The sequence below is a fragment of the Schistocerca americana genome, chromosome 4, assembly GCF_021461395.2.
Source record: "Schistocerca americana isolate TAMUIC-IGC-003095 chromosome 4, iqSchAmer2.1, whole genome shotgun sequence".
NCBI lineage: Eukaryota > Metazoa > Arthropoda > Insecta > Orthoptera > Acrididae > Schistocerca > Schistocerca americana.
This window is the reverse complement of record NC_060122.1, coordinates 599,731,911-599,744,924: the sequence shown is the minus strand read 5'-3', so window position 1 is coordinate 599,744,924 and position 13,014 is coordinate 599,731,911. Positions and strand designations below refer to the sequence as shown.

The window sequence follows — 13,014 nt, the reverse complement described above, 5'->3', positions numbered from 1 at the left end:
TTGTACAGTGGTAGGTGGGAGTGTAATGAGTAACGTATTAAAAATCCTGATCATTGGGGGTGTGAGCATACATGTGTGTGGGGGTTAAAGGTCACTTTGTTTTTCGTGACTCGGGGAAAACCTCAGGTTCTAGTGAAAATATTTCTCAGTGCAGAATTCATTCAATTTCCTACATGAAAGGTCCCCTTTTTTTTTTCTTTTTACTAATAGTTCCCATGTTGCACGGGATGGGACATTGCAGATTATTAAAAACAGTGTTTTTATGGTATAAAATTAATGTATATTGTCAACTGATCTACCAGTGGCCTTGCCACAGTGGTAACACCGGTTCCCAACAGATCACCGAAGTAAAGCACTAACTGCCAAGTGCTGTGGCAAGCAGGGTGCACTCAGCCGTTGTGAGGCAAACTGAGGAAATACTTGACAGAAATAGCAGCTCCGGTCTCTGGACTGAGGATGACAGGGTGGCCGGTCGGTACCATTGGGCCTTCATGGCCTGTTCAGGCGGAATTCAGTTGTTTTTTCCAATTAATGTGGTTTAAGAACAAATATTTAATGTTTGTACCACATCAAAGGTCAATAGAACTATACTAAGGAATAAATTTTGTTCTGGGGTGTAACAGGGTGGAAAAGTGGAGGTAGAAGTTACAAGCCTGAGCAAAGGTAGTTCACTGGATTGTGGTCATGCACTTCGCTCCTCCATAGTTTCGCAAAATGAAGAATGAAAAGGCAATTCCCCATTCTCTCAACCCCACAGTATCACATAGAGCAACTACAGGATGTTTCACAAAGTTATATCAACCTTTATGCAGCTCATCTTATGATTTGCTTACAACTCAGTGTGCAGCCTGCCAGTGGGGGGGGGGGGGGGGGGGGGGGGGTGTATTTTCTACAAAGTGTGTTAATGCTACATGGTATACAAGTATGAATTACCAACAGTACTAATGCAAGACACACATATGGTCAGAATCTAAGTAGAACTCTGCACGCGCGTACACACACACACACACACACACACACACACACACACTCACTGTTCTACAGTGCTAGAGTGAAATTGATTCTTTAGTCATACTGTATGGGAAAGGCCACTTCCCCACCATTAGGGCTGCTCACTTTGCAGTTTATAGCCAGACTATGCCTCCTCAGAATTTCCTGTATGTTTTCCTCATGTGAATAAACAAAACAAATCCATTGAGTTGTGTTGATATAATGGAGTTATTTTCAGGTTATTAAGAAACTTTTGAAATACCCTGTAGCTGCTTTTGGTGGCATAGTGCAGTAGTCTGTGGAATTGCCTGCTTGCACTTCATTTAGCAGACCTATGAAGGAGGGAAGTGCATGATCACAATCTGGTGACTTATATTCCCTCACACTTGTAACCTCCACCTCTGTCTTTCACCCTGTTACACCCACAGAACAAAATTTCTCTCTCAATACAGTTATATTGCACTTGCATGTGGTAAACACGTTTAGTATATCTTCTGAGCCCACTTCATTGAACAATAAACATCAATTTTATAACCATTAGAACACTATTTTTAATAATCTATGTTTTTTCCTTTCCCTGCAACACACAAACTATTAGTCAAAGAGGAAAAAATGGGACCTTTTATTGCAGACTATTTAATGTAGATTAATATTTTGCTGGCAAACTTTTTACCAGATGTTTTTGAGATATTAAAAAAAGAAAAAAACTCAAAGTGCCCTTTAAACACACTCCCACCCCCACACTCCCACCCCCACACTCCCACCCCCACACTCCCACCCCACTAGTTCAAGATTTTTAGTATGGTATGTTGTTCATAACACTTCCCCCTACCACTGTTCATAAATATGTGACTATAAATTTTTCTCATTGGCCAACATTTTGTGGTCTTTTTGGGCTGGACTAAGAAAATACGTTGATTTGGAAAACTGTCAAAGGCTCTAACATTTGTTGGCCTTTTTAATCTGTGGTTCATTTTCAGCTTTTAATCAGTTGCCAGAGGATAACATTGCTGAGATAATTAATCAGTCTTAGCAAAAGTAATGTTATTAGTTTGAAATGCATTGTTATTTGGTTATTGTAAAGTTAAGACAAAAAGCTTTTAACTGTATTCATTTGAAGTTGGCTGCATTTATGAATTGTATTGTAAGAGATTTTTATTAATTTTTATGTTCACGTAATAGAGAAATGGCCTCAGCATATGTGAGCATATTAGTGTTGCTCTTCAGTTGTTCTCCATGTTGAAATAATACAGCCATTATGAAAATTTATTTTGGAATACCCCACGCTGTGGCTAAGCCATGTCTCTGCAGTATCCTTTCTTTCAGGAGTGCTAGTCCTGCAAGGTATGCAGGAGAACTTCTGTGAAGTTGAAAAGATAGATGATGTGGTACTGGCTGAAGTGAAGCTGTGAGGGATCATGAATTGTGCCTGGATGCTCAGTTGGTGAGCACTTCCCCACGAGAGGCAAGAGTCCCAGGTTCAAGTCCTGGTTTTTAATATGCCAGGAAGTTTCCTATCAGCACACACTATCAGGGGTTAAATTTACTAGTGCCTGTTCTCCAGGTGCCCTCAGATTCTTCAGGACATTACTCAGGAAATAATCCAAGATATCTAACTCCTTTCTTCATTTGAGTTTGTAATAGTAGTAGTAGAAAACAATATTCTGCATGGAAATAAGAAACTATAGCTTAGAGCTCTAGTGAATTAAATTATCTGACCAAAGCAGCACTCTTCCTGCTACATTGATCAATCATAATACAGGGTGTTACAAAAAGGTACGGCCAAACTTTCAGGAAACATTGCTCACAGACAAATAAAGAAAAGATGTTATGTGGACATGTGTCCGGAAATGCTTAATTTCCATGTTAGAGCTCATTTTAGTTTCGTCAGTATGTACTGTACTTCCTCGATTCACTGCCTGTTGGCCCAATAGAAGGAAGTTAATGTTGACTTCGGTGCTTGTGTTCACATGCGACTCATTGCTCTACAGTACTAGCATCAAGCACATCAGTACGTAGCATCAACAGGTTAGTGTTCATCACGAACGTGGTTTTGCAGTCAGTGCAATGTTTGCAAATGCGGAGTTGGCAGATGCCCATTTGATGTATGGATTAGCACGGGGCAATAGCCGTGGCGCGGTACGTTTGTATCAGGACAGATTTCCAGAACGAAGGTGTCCCGACAGGAAGACGTTCGAAGCAATTGATTGGCGTCTTAGGGAGCACGGAACATTCCAGCCTATGACTCGCAACTGGGGAAGACCTAGAACGACGAGGACACCTGCAATGGATGAGACAATTCTTCGTGCAGTTGACGATAACCCTAATGTCAGCGTCAGAGAAGTTGCTGCTGTACAAGGTAACGTTGACCACGTCACTGTATGGAGAGTGCTACGGGAGAACCAGTTGTTTCCGTACCATGTACAGCATGTGCAGGCACTATCAGCAGCTGATTGGCCTCCATGGGTACGCTTCTGCGAATGATTCATCCAACAATGTGTCAATCCTCATTTCAGTGCAAATTTTCTCTTTACGGATGAGGCTTCATTCCAACGTGATCAAATTGTAAATTTTCACAATCAACATGTGTGGGCTGACGAGAATCCGCACGCAATTGTGCAGTCACGTCATCAACACAGATTTTCTGTGAACGTTTGGGCAGGCATTGTTGGTGATGTCTTGATTGGGCCCCATGTTCTTCCACCTACGCTCAATGAAGCACGTTATCATGATTTCATACGGGATACTCTACCTATGCTGCTAGAACATGTGCCTTTACAAGTACGACACATGTGGTTCATGCACGATGGAGCTCCTGTACATTTCAGTCGAAGTGTTTGTAGGCTTCTCAACAACAGATTCGGTGACTGATGGATTGGTAGAGGCGGACCAATTCCATGGTCTCCATGCTCTCCTGACCTCAACCCTCTTGGCTTTCATTTATTGTGGCATTTGAAAGCTCTTGTCTACACAACCCCGGGACCAAATGTAGAGACTCTTCGTGCTCGTATTGTGGACGGCTGTGATACAATACGCCATTCTCCAGGCCTGCATCAGCGCATCAGGGATTCCATGCGACAGAGGGTGGATGCATGTATCCTCGCTAACGGAGGACATTTTGAACATTTTCTGTAACAAAGTGTTTGAAGTCACGCTGGTACGTTCTGTTGCTGTGTGTTTCCATTCCATGATTAATGTGATTTGAAGAGAAGTAATAAAATGAGCTCTGACAAGGAAAGTAAGCGTTTCTGGACACATGTCCACATAACATATTTTCTTTCTTTGTGTGTGAGGAATGTTTCCTGAAAGTTTGGCTGTACCTTTTTGTAACACCCTGTATATGCCATATGCTAATTCCCTTTTTTTCGTGGCTGTCTAAAATTGGTCTTAGTAGTTTGTACCATTGTCATTGGTTAATGAAGTTATTCGCTGTATCACAGCTGATGAATCAAATTAGCTGCATCTGTAAGTTTTGTGTGGAGTGTGTACTCTCCTGTAAGCTCTTGGGAAGAACTATTTGTTAGAGAAAGCAGTTAAATTGTGATTAGCAAAGGTTGCCCTAATAATGTGAGTAGTAGTCTGATGACCAAACACTCAATTATGTTTACTTTCCAGGTGTTGACTATTGGAGAGTGTTGTTGATTGCTGTTGCTATGCTGACCTTCATGTCTGCCCCTCAGTTAAGCGAAAATTCATTGTTTTATTACATTTGTGGAATATCACTTGGAATAACAGCCAGCTTTCTTATCTTAACCTACTTCATCAGCAGACTGTTTCCTAAGGTAAGTTCATGCAGCATGACAGTTTATTATTGTTTTCATTGTGAATGTTACAGTCTCAGAACTTGCCTGTCATCAGATAACAAGTAGAAAAATCTGTTTACATGTGATCTTATTTAATTCATTGCGTGTCCTATGTAGGTAGGTAATACACACTTTATCCACAGTCTTCCATCATACAGTACTCTTTGGTTAGTGCTAAATGACAAACACTCCAGTGATCTCATCCCGGAATGGCTGAGATCAGGTTTAATGAACCAAGGTTTTGAAAATGCGTTCTTAATTCTGTCACAGAGTTCTCAGTTTTTTGCTGAAACATCCAGATTGCAGAGATATGTGAGGAGGACGGCGACTTCCAGTCTGAAGGAACAGGATGGATGGGTGTTTGGGCGAAACAGTGAGCAATTTTTGTGCAGCTGTCACATCATACATCTATGAAAGCAAAAGTAGATACTTAATAGGGCACATACACTTTGCCAAACTGACAAGGTTCTTCAAATATCAGTGATATATTTATACAATTAATAGCAAAGCTCTACCACACATAAATACACTCACCAAATCTGTGTAACATATTTTGCAAATGTTCAGTGCGTCCATCATAAATAAATAAATGGCCGACATCTTTGTCAAAATCCATTACCTATAATATCATAGTTGTCTTGATTCATAGTAACATTTCTGGAAATTTTCAAGCCACAATGGCTCAGTCACAGGACCGCCTCTTTCGTCAAGTGATCAGTGTCACTGACTAGAGATACTGGTTCAGTTCCCAGATTACTCATAACACTCAGAGACCCACAAAAATAAGGTCTGACATGTACTTCAAATAGTGTCATGAATTTTCCACTGGTAATAAGCAGGCAGTATTTAACACATTATAGAAAACAATGTTATGGTTAGAGGAAGGTTTACATAATAAGTATTGCGAATATTATCCCACCTAAATGTCCAGAAAGGTTCACATGAAAATTCAGGAGAAAAGGTGTCTTGGTGAGAAATGAGATGCCAAACTGAAGTGTGCAAGAAAAATTTACAGTGCTCTTAAGATTAAAGAGTAAACTGTGCCATACTGGCTGGATACATAACATGGGATGAACGCTTATTCAGAAAAGTCATGTTCTCAAATAAAACATATGAAGAATAATATGAGAAAACCTTAATGAAATAATTCTTGGGCAGCCTTCCAAAACTGTCATCAAATTACTACAGGAAATCCTACTCCAACTTCTACCCTGAACCTACTGTACAATCCAAACTACAGCTTTATGGACACTCAAGGAAAATGCAATGCACAGAAAATTCCACTACTGAAATGGACGTCCTTTAATTTGATTTACAAAGAGAGTATTCTTAGTATATGTTCCCCAAAGAATGATCATTGTTACTTGGATTCCAGTTACAAGCTTGGAAGCTTGAATGATGATGTCTGGAAGCAGGCGTAGGAGTTTCTGAAACTACATTATGCTTTAAAAATGGGGTAGGTTGGATTGTACTGTTTTAGATGAACTGTAACTAATGTGATTTGAGTTTATAAAAAAAAAAAATACTGCCAGACAGAAATTAAGAAAAAATATGTGGTCACTATTCTCCTTATGCAATGTGAATCCCTCTGTTCACATGGGTGAATGCCATATTGCAAATCAAAGTAAATTACATGAAATTATTAGTTATGTCATCTTGTACAGAAAAATTAAAGTAAAATTTCAACTTTAATAATTTTAGAACATAATTAATTGTAGCTAATTTCAAATACTTAACAGGAAATTGGGACTGCCAGACTTCCTATTGGTGTGGGCCACTTTTCACAAATATACAGATTACGTCACAGGTTTTTTCTGTATGCACTGTAATAAAGGAACCAGTTATTAATTTAAATTAAGGGTGCCCTTATGAGAATCAATTACACCATTGGAAACAGAACAATCAAAATAAGAATCAGAGTACTAAATTCTAGTGAAATTTAGTCTAATCCATCCATATCATTTGTTCAAATTGTCCAGAATGTTCTTCAAACCAATCATGAGCAGTTGTGGCCTGGAGACAGTGTGCATTGTCATCCATAAAAATTGCACTGCTCTTTGGAAACACAAGGTCCATGAATGGCTGGAGACGGTCTCCAAGTAGCTGTACGTAACTGTTTCCAGTCAGTGATTGGTTCAGTTAGACCAATCAACACAGTCTATTCCATGTGAACAGCGTCTACGCCATTATGGAACCACCACCAATTTGCACAGTACCTTGTTGACAACTTGGGATCTGCGCCACACTCAGATCCTCCCATCAGCTATTCCCAACTGAAATCAGTACTCATCTGACCAGGCCATGATTTTCCAGTCACATAGGGTCCAATCGACATGGTCACAAGCCCAGGAGAGAATGTGCGGTTGTTGTGCTGTTCGTAAAGGCATCTGTCGTCTGCTGCCATTACCCACTATTTCTAAATTTTGTCACACACTCGTAACAGATACATTCATCTTGTTTCCCACATTGATCTCTGCAGTTATTTCACACACTGTTCCTTGTCTGTTAGCATTAACAATTCTACACAACTGCCGCTGCTTTCAGTCTTGAAGTGAAAGCTATCAGACACTGCATTGTCCATGATCAGAGGTAATGCCCGAAATTTGGTATTCTCGGCACACACTTGACACTGTAGATATTGGAATATTGCATTCCCTAATAATTTTCAAAATGAGATGTCCTGAATGTCTAGCTCCAACTAACATTCCACGTTCAAAGTCTGTTAATTTCTGTTCTGCAGCCATAATCACATCGGAAACTTTTTCACATGAATCAGCTGATGACTGCTCTGCCAATGTACTGCCCTATTATACCTTGGGTACATGACACTGCCACCATCTGAATGTGTAGTACCTCATTACTTTTGTTGCATCAGTGTGTAAGAACTTGATATCTTAAAATAAATGTTACACGTAAAAAAGTTACATATAAGTATGTGTTACATGTCAACAGGTAAATATATTGCATGTTTACCCTTATGATGTGTAAGTCACATTACATCCTCTCTGGGAAAACAGAGGGGCTATAACCAAGTAGAATGGCATCCTGGACCTTTCAAATTATTCTTTCTCACTTACCTGCTCAACCACAAATATATCTATACATATAATAAAATCCCACACACAATTCTTCTGTCTGTATGTTATGGCTGATATCAGGAATCACTGTGGGAACTTAGATACAGTTTTCACCAATAGACTGAGTTACGAGGAAGGTTTGAGTACATCACTACATATTATAAACAAGTCATCCAGCCATAGATACTTTGAGCTACTCGTGCAAAGTCGGGTCTGATCACTATTGTGACTATAAATACAGTATTCCTACCACAGATGTTGTAAGATCTCAATAACAACATTGTTATTATTTCTGATACGGTTACAGTAATGTTTTCCTGTTTTTGGTTTCTGACTAAGCAACACTAGTTCCAGTGTTTTCTTTAAGTTTTGGAACACTTTTATGTTTCTGTATAAAAGAATTTCTTGTATATCACTTTCACAGTATGAATACTTTCAGTAATCATAGTTATTTTTGTGAGTGCTGTAGTATGTTTCTTAAGAAAATGATGAAATGTGTTGGCACTCGCTGTAAACAGTTACTAAATGTGAAACAATTCAATGCTAATGCAATGATTATTTTTAATTTTCAGAGACCTTTAATGTATGGTTTTATAATTGGTGGATCGACTGTAGGATTGTACATCGTTCAGACCATTTGGGGAAATCTCCAGCTTATTCTGCAGCAGTACCAGAAGTATGTGTTGTTGTATATTGGATGTACTGGACTGATCAGCTTCATTGTATGCTACAGGTTAGGGCCAGTGACTGATCCACGCAGCAAAAATCTCATCAAATGGGCTTTGCAGGTAATTTTATTGAAATTAAAACTGCTCCACATATACAGTTACGTCAGCTGTAAGTTCGTTAAACACATACATACACACACTCTTCGTATAGCTTAAGTAATGCTAGTTTGAAAATACTCTGATGTTGACTGTGTTCTTGCTTGTGCTATAATGAGGAACGGTGATTTGGTATACCTGAATACATACAAATAAATTAGTGAGTGACCTACTCTTAAGTGGCACAGCTGTCAGATATGGTTCTTGATGAAGTGTATATAAGTACTTCCATAGAGACAGGAGATTAATGCTCACTATATGTTTTTTATTCTTATTAAGATTATCGTACGTAAGCTTCTGGGTTGGTAGCAGACAACACTGATTGGGTAGATAAGTTTGTTTTTTATTACTGCTGATTTTAAATTAGTCCCTAGCTACTGCTCAGACCAAACAAAGTCTGTGATGTGAGTTAATAGCAGATGATACTTGTGTATAAATAAGATGCAGCAGAATGCAGGACTTTTGAAAGGTTGACAAGTCACAGTTCAGAAGTGATATAATTCTGGGTATGCTTGTGTTGCTGTGCGGAGAGTATAAAACAAGCGGACAAGATGTCTAAGGAAACAATAGTGAAGGTGGGGCAGGGTGTGAACACAAGCAGACATCTAGTAGAATAGCCATGGCGATCTCTAATGGATTGTGAGATGCTCAGTTGTTTTATTGTGATAACCTCCAACATCTGCATGTTTTAGGATTCTCAAACATTCTGCAAGAATGAGTGAATGGGCAAATGTCTATAAGGTACATTACATATGTAGAATTGTGGACAGTTGGAAATGTGAATCTCATGGGAAGCGTGCAAGGGATAAGTCCCTGCAGTCGCGCTATTCATCTGGGTCCTTGGTGGCTCAGATGGATAGAGCGTCTGCATGTAAGCAGGAGATCCCGGGTTCAAGTCCCAGTCGGGGCACACATTTTCAGCTGCCCACATTGAGGTATATCAACAACATCTGTCAGCAGCTGAGTTTCAGTTAGTCATCATTCTGCAAGAAGCTTAGGAAGTTTCATGTCCATCAATCTGTGGTTCGACAATTGGTATTAGCGTTGATCTGGTCTAATAAACCATCCTCCTTACAAGGCACTGTCCTTGGAGACTGGTTTTTTGTCTTGCACTGTTTTGGGGACAAATCTTGGTTGGAGGCCTTCTTCTGTCAGGTCACACTAATGTTGGTCTGCGATATCCACATTTTGTTGTGCTGCTGACTTAGCCAGTTGTGGGCAGAACACCCTCTTTTTCAGAGCAGTGCAGTAATTCAACAACAGATGGTGGCTCCATTTCAGTGTTTGGAAGATCTTTCCTTCAAAGTTCATGTTTATAACTCATCCTTACCTTGACATTTGTTGCTTTCATAGAAATCCATGAAACTCTGCTTTGGTTTAGAACTATCGTGAACAAAAAACTTAGCATCTCTTGAAATGTGAATACTATAATCCTTTGCCACTCACACTTGATAGGCTGTAAAGCAGTCATAATAGCCTATGGAAATGCCTTGTTTCCATTAGGACTAATGTTTCCCTGTTCGTTGACTTGGCCAGCATGTCAACCTTCTGACCAAATGTGTTAAATTGAGCGGCTGAGTGAGGTATGTTGAAGAATTACATTAATATTGCTCATCAATGGCAGAAGCAGCATTACTAGTTGTCTTTCGTGGCCTTTCGCAGGATTACAATGTAGGAGCATGTTATGAAGCAGTTTGAAGACACGCAAGCATGGTTTATCAAATGAGGCAGTAGAATGGTTACATAAGAATAAAGATGATCGGAATGAATTTAATTTCCCTTCATTATTACAGCATCTCAGGACTGAGAATCTTTTACACATTTCTGGCTTTCACCTACCATGAGTGACACTAATGATGATAAGGAAGATAACAGTGTGTTGCCCCTCCACTCTGTGGACAATTTTCACAGGCAAGGGAACTACAGAAGTGACCAGGACATCACAGCCAGGACTGATGTATACTGTGTAACATGTTTCACAAGTGCGCTGCTGCCACCAACTCGGCAGCAAACTGTTAAACTTTTGTGGCATGCAACCACTGTCTATACACCACAGAACCTGTAACAAAACTTAACAACCATAATTCAGTCATGGTAAAACAACAATGAGCTTCACTGACTTCATTCTCAGCCCATTCATTCCGTTCCTTCTTCAAAAAGCATTCATGCTCTTTCTCTTTTTATTACAGAAGTTAACACTTGTACAGCAGTTCTGCTTCATTTGTTTTTGGTTTGATTTTTGTTCAAATTTGTCATTTTCATTCACAGCACCTTTTGACATGTTCATGAATGGTTTACAACTTCAACAAACACTGTGGTCCAAGCATTTTCATCATATTCTGAATCCCTGTGTTCTTCAAGTATTTTTAGTTCTCATGTCTCAGCAAGAGATAAATTGCCGTGAGACTCAATGGATCATCGTAATTGTCTGGAAGACTGCAAAGTAACATCATTGACAATAGATTACGATTAATTTTCAAATCCGTTACTTGTAATTTGTCCACAGAATCAATTCAGCAAGATACTGCATCACATCATTTCCAACTGGCATTTTGTCTGTTGTGAGACTCATAAGCAACATAGCTTTGTTAGTTGGTGGTTCAGATACATGAAGAAATTCCAATTTAAGCTGTGGCTGACAAAATGTGGTGCATATCATGACTTGTTTTCAGCTCAGTTGGTTCGATGAGTAAAATAGCCTATTCATACTTACATTGTTAGTCGTATTTTATGTACAGTTTCCATAGCAGTGAGCAAATTGCCTACACACAGCAAAATGTTTAAAAACAGGAGAGGATGCATTTATGAATGTTTCTTTGACTTAAGCATTGCACTAACTTTTATGAGGATCCAGCCTGGAGAAGGCTCACATTTACTTGTGAATCCTGTAATAACCCAGCTCCATATTAGGGCTAGATTCAGCAGTCTTTGTCCTAGAATGTTGCACCTGGTCATGCAAGAAAATTACTGGTTTTGGCTATGCAGTAGTCATCTTCACAATCTGTAATAAAAGTAAAAGAAAGTACATTACTAGCTACTACATCAGGAGATTAAACACCAATAACAGCGTTACAACAAAAACACGATATATATCTCATTCCACTGCAGTGCAACAAGTCATGAGACGTAAAAATGAGTCAAAACTACCAAGCGTGCTTCATCCAGTTGCAAATAAGATGCAAAGCGATCATAGAGATCATTGATGCATTCATAACGTACAAATAATTATATGAAGTGATTAAAAGGATGTTCATTTTAAAGTACAGATCTTTAAAATATATTCATTTGTATATAAGAAAGCAAGAGTCTTAAAAATGTTTAACCATATGAAAAAAAGCATTCATCTCCTGACAGTTTAAAGCTGGTCAGAATGTAACAGAATTTCAAAAAATAAAAATTGATTATAGAAATTAATGTAAAACTAAATACATTTTGATGGCTCTATAATTAGTCTTATAAAGGAACAAGAGGGAATAAAATTGAAGAATGTACACAGTTTTGAGCATGGCTGGCTTTCAGTAATTGTATATAAGTTTCAACACAGAAATGATACAGCCAACTGGTTGCAAAAAAAATTTTTTTAATACATTGACCTAGGTTTCGACACCTCTAAGCATATCTTCATCAGAATGAAATTTTAACAATCATAAATTTACATTGCAGGGAGGCAGTAGTCAAAGATGCGAGCAGACATGCTCAAGGAAAAAATTAAAATGTTCCAGCCTTTGATATGTATACATTGCAACAAACATCTTTCTTGCCTTCTAACAACGTAACTTTACGGTTGTTAAAATTTTGTTCTGATGAAGACATCATTAGAGGTGTCAAACCAAAGGTGTGTATTAAAAAATTATTTGCATCTGGTTTGCTGTATTATTTCTCCATTGAAATTAAAAGAATGATTCATTACAGTAAATAAGACAGGATTATTTATTGTGGGAAGGTAGAGAAGTGCAGCAACTGTCACTAGAAGGTGCACGTTACTTGTGGTTCCATGTTGCTTTCTCTTGGCTACAGTTCTTGATCCCCCCCAGGGAGCTCACGGTTCTTTCGTGAGTACGTGTATGGCGAGCACAGGGCCCCGAGCTATTGCAGCCTTCCTCCTTTCCGGGGCTGCATTTCCTTTCCCTTCCCTACCCTTCCTTTCCTCTCCTTGCTCCTTCCCCTTCACCCTCTCCTCTCCCTCACTTGGTGTCCTTGCTTATGTCGGGTTTGCAATTCGGTTTTGTTGCATAATCTCCTCATCCTTTTGGCATTCCCTGGTCCCCCTCTGGGGTTTGACCCCATTACTAAATTTCTATTCCATAGTGTGAGCCATTT

The 13,014-nt window shown here is 39.1% G+C and overlaps 1 protein-coding gene across 1 annotated transcript in view; it reads left to right on the top strand.

The window, feature by feature from the left end:
* Positions 1-13,014, top strand: part of LOC124613125 (nuclear envelope integral membrane protein 1a) — a 115,689-nt gene that overhangs the window by 53,440 nt on the left and 49,235 nt on the right. Inside the window, exons 4-5 of the mRNA XM_047141741.1 lie at positions 4,606-4,772; positions 8,443-8,658. Of these exons, the coding sequence (XP_046997697.1) occupies positions 4,606-4,772; positions 8,443-8,658 (383 nt within the window). The remainder of the gene's footprint in view (positions 1-4,605; positions 4,773-8,442; positions 8,659-13,014) is intronic.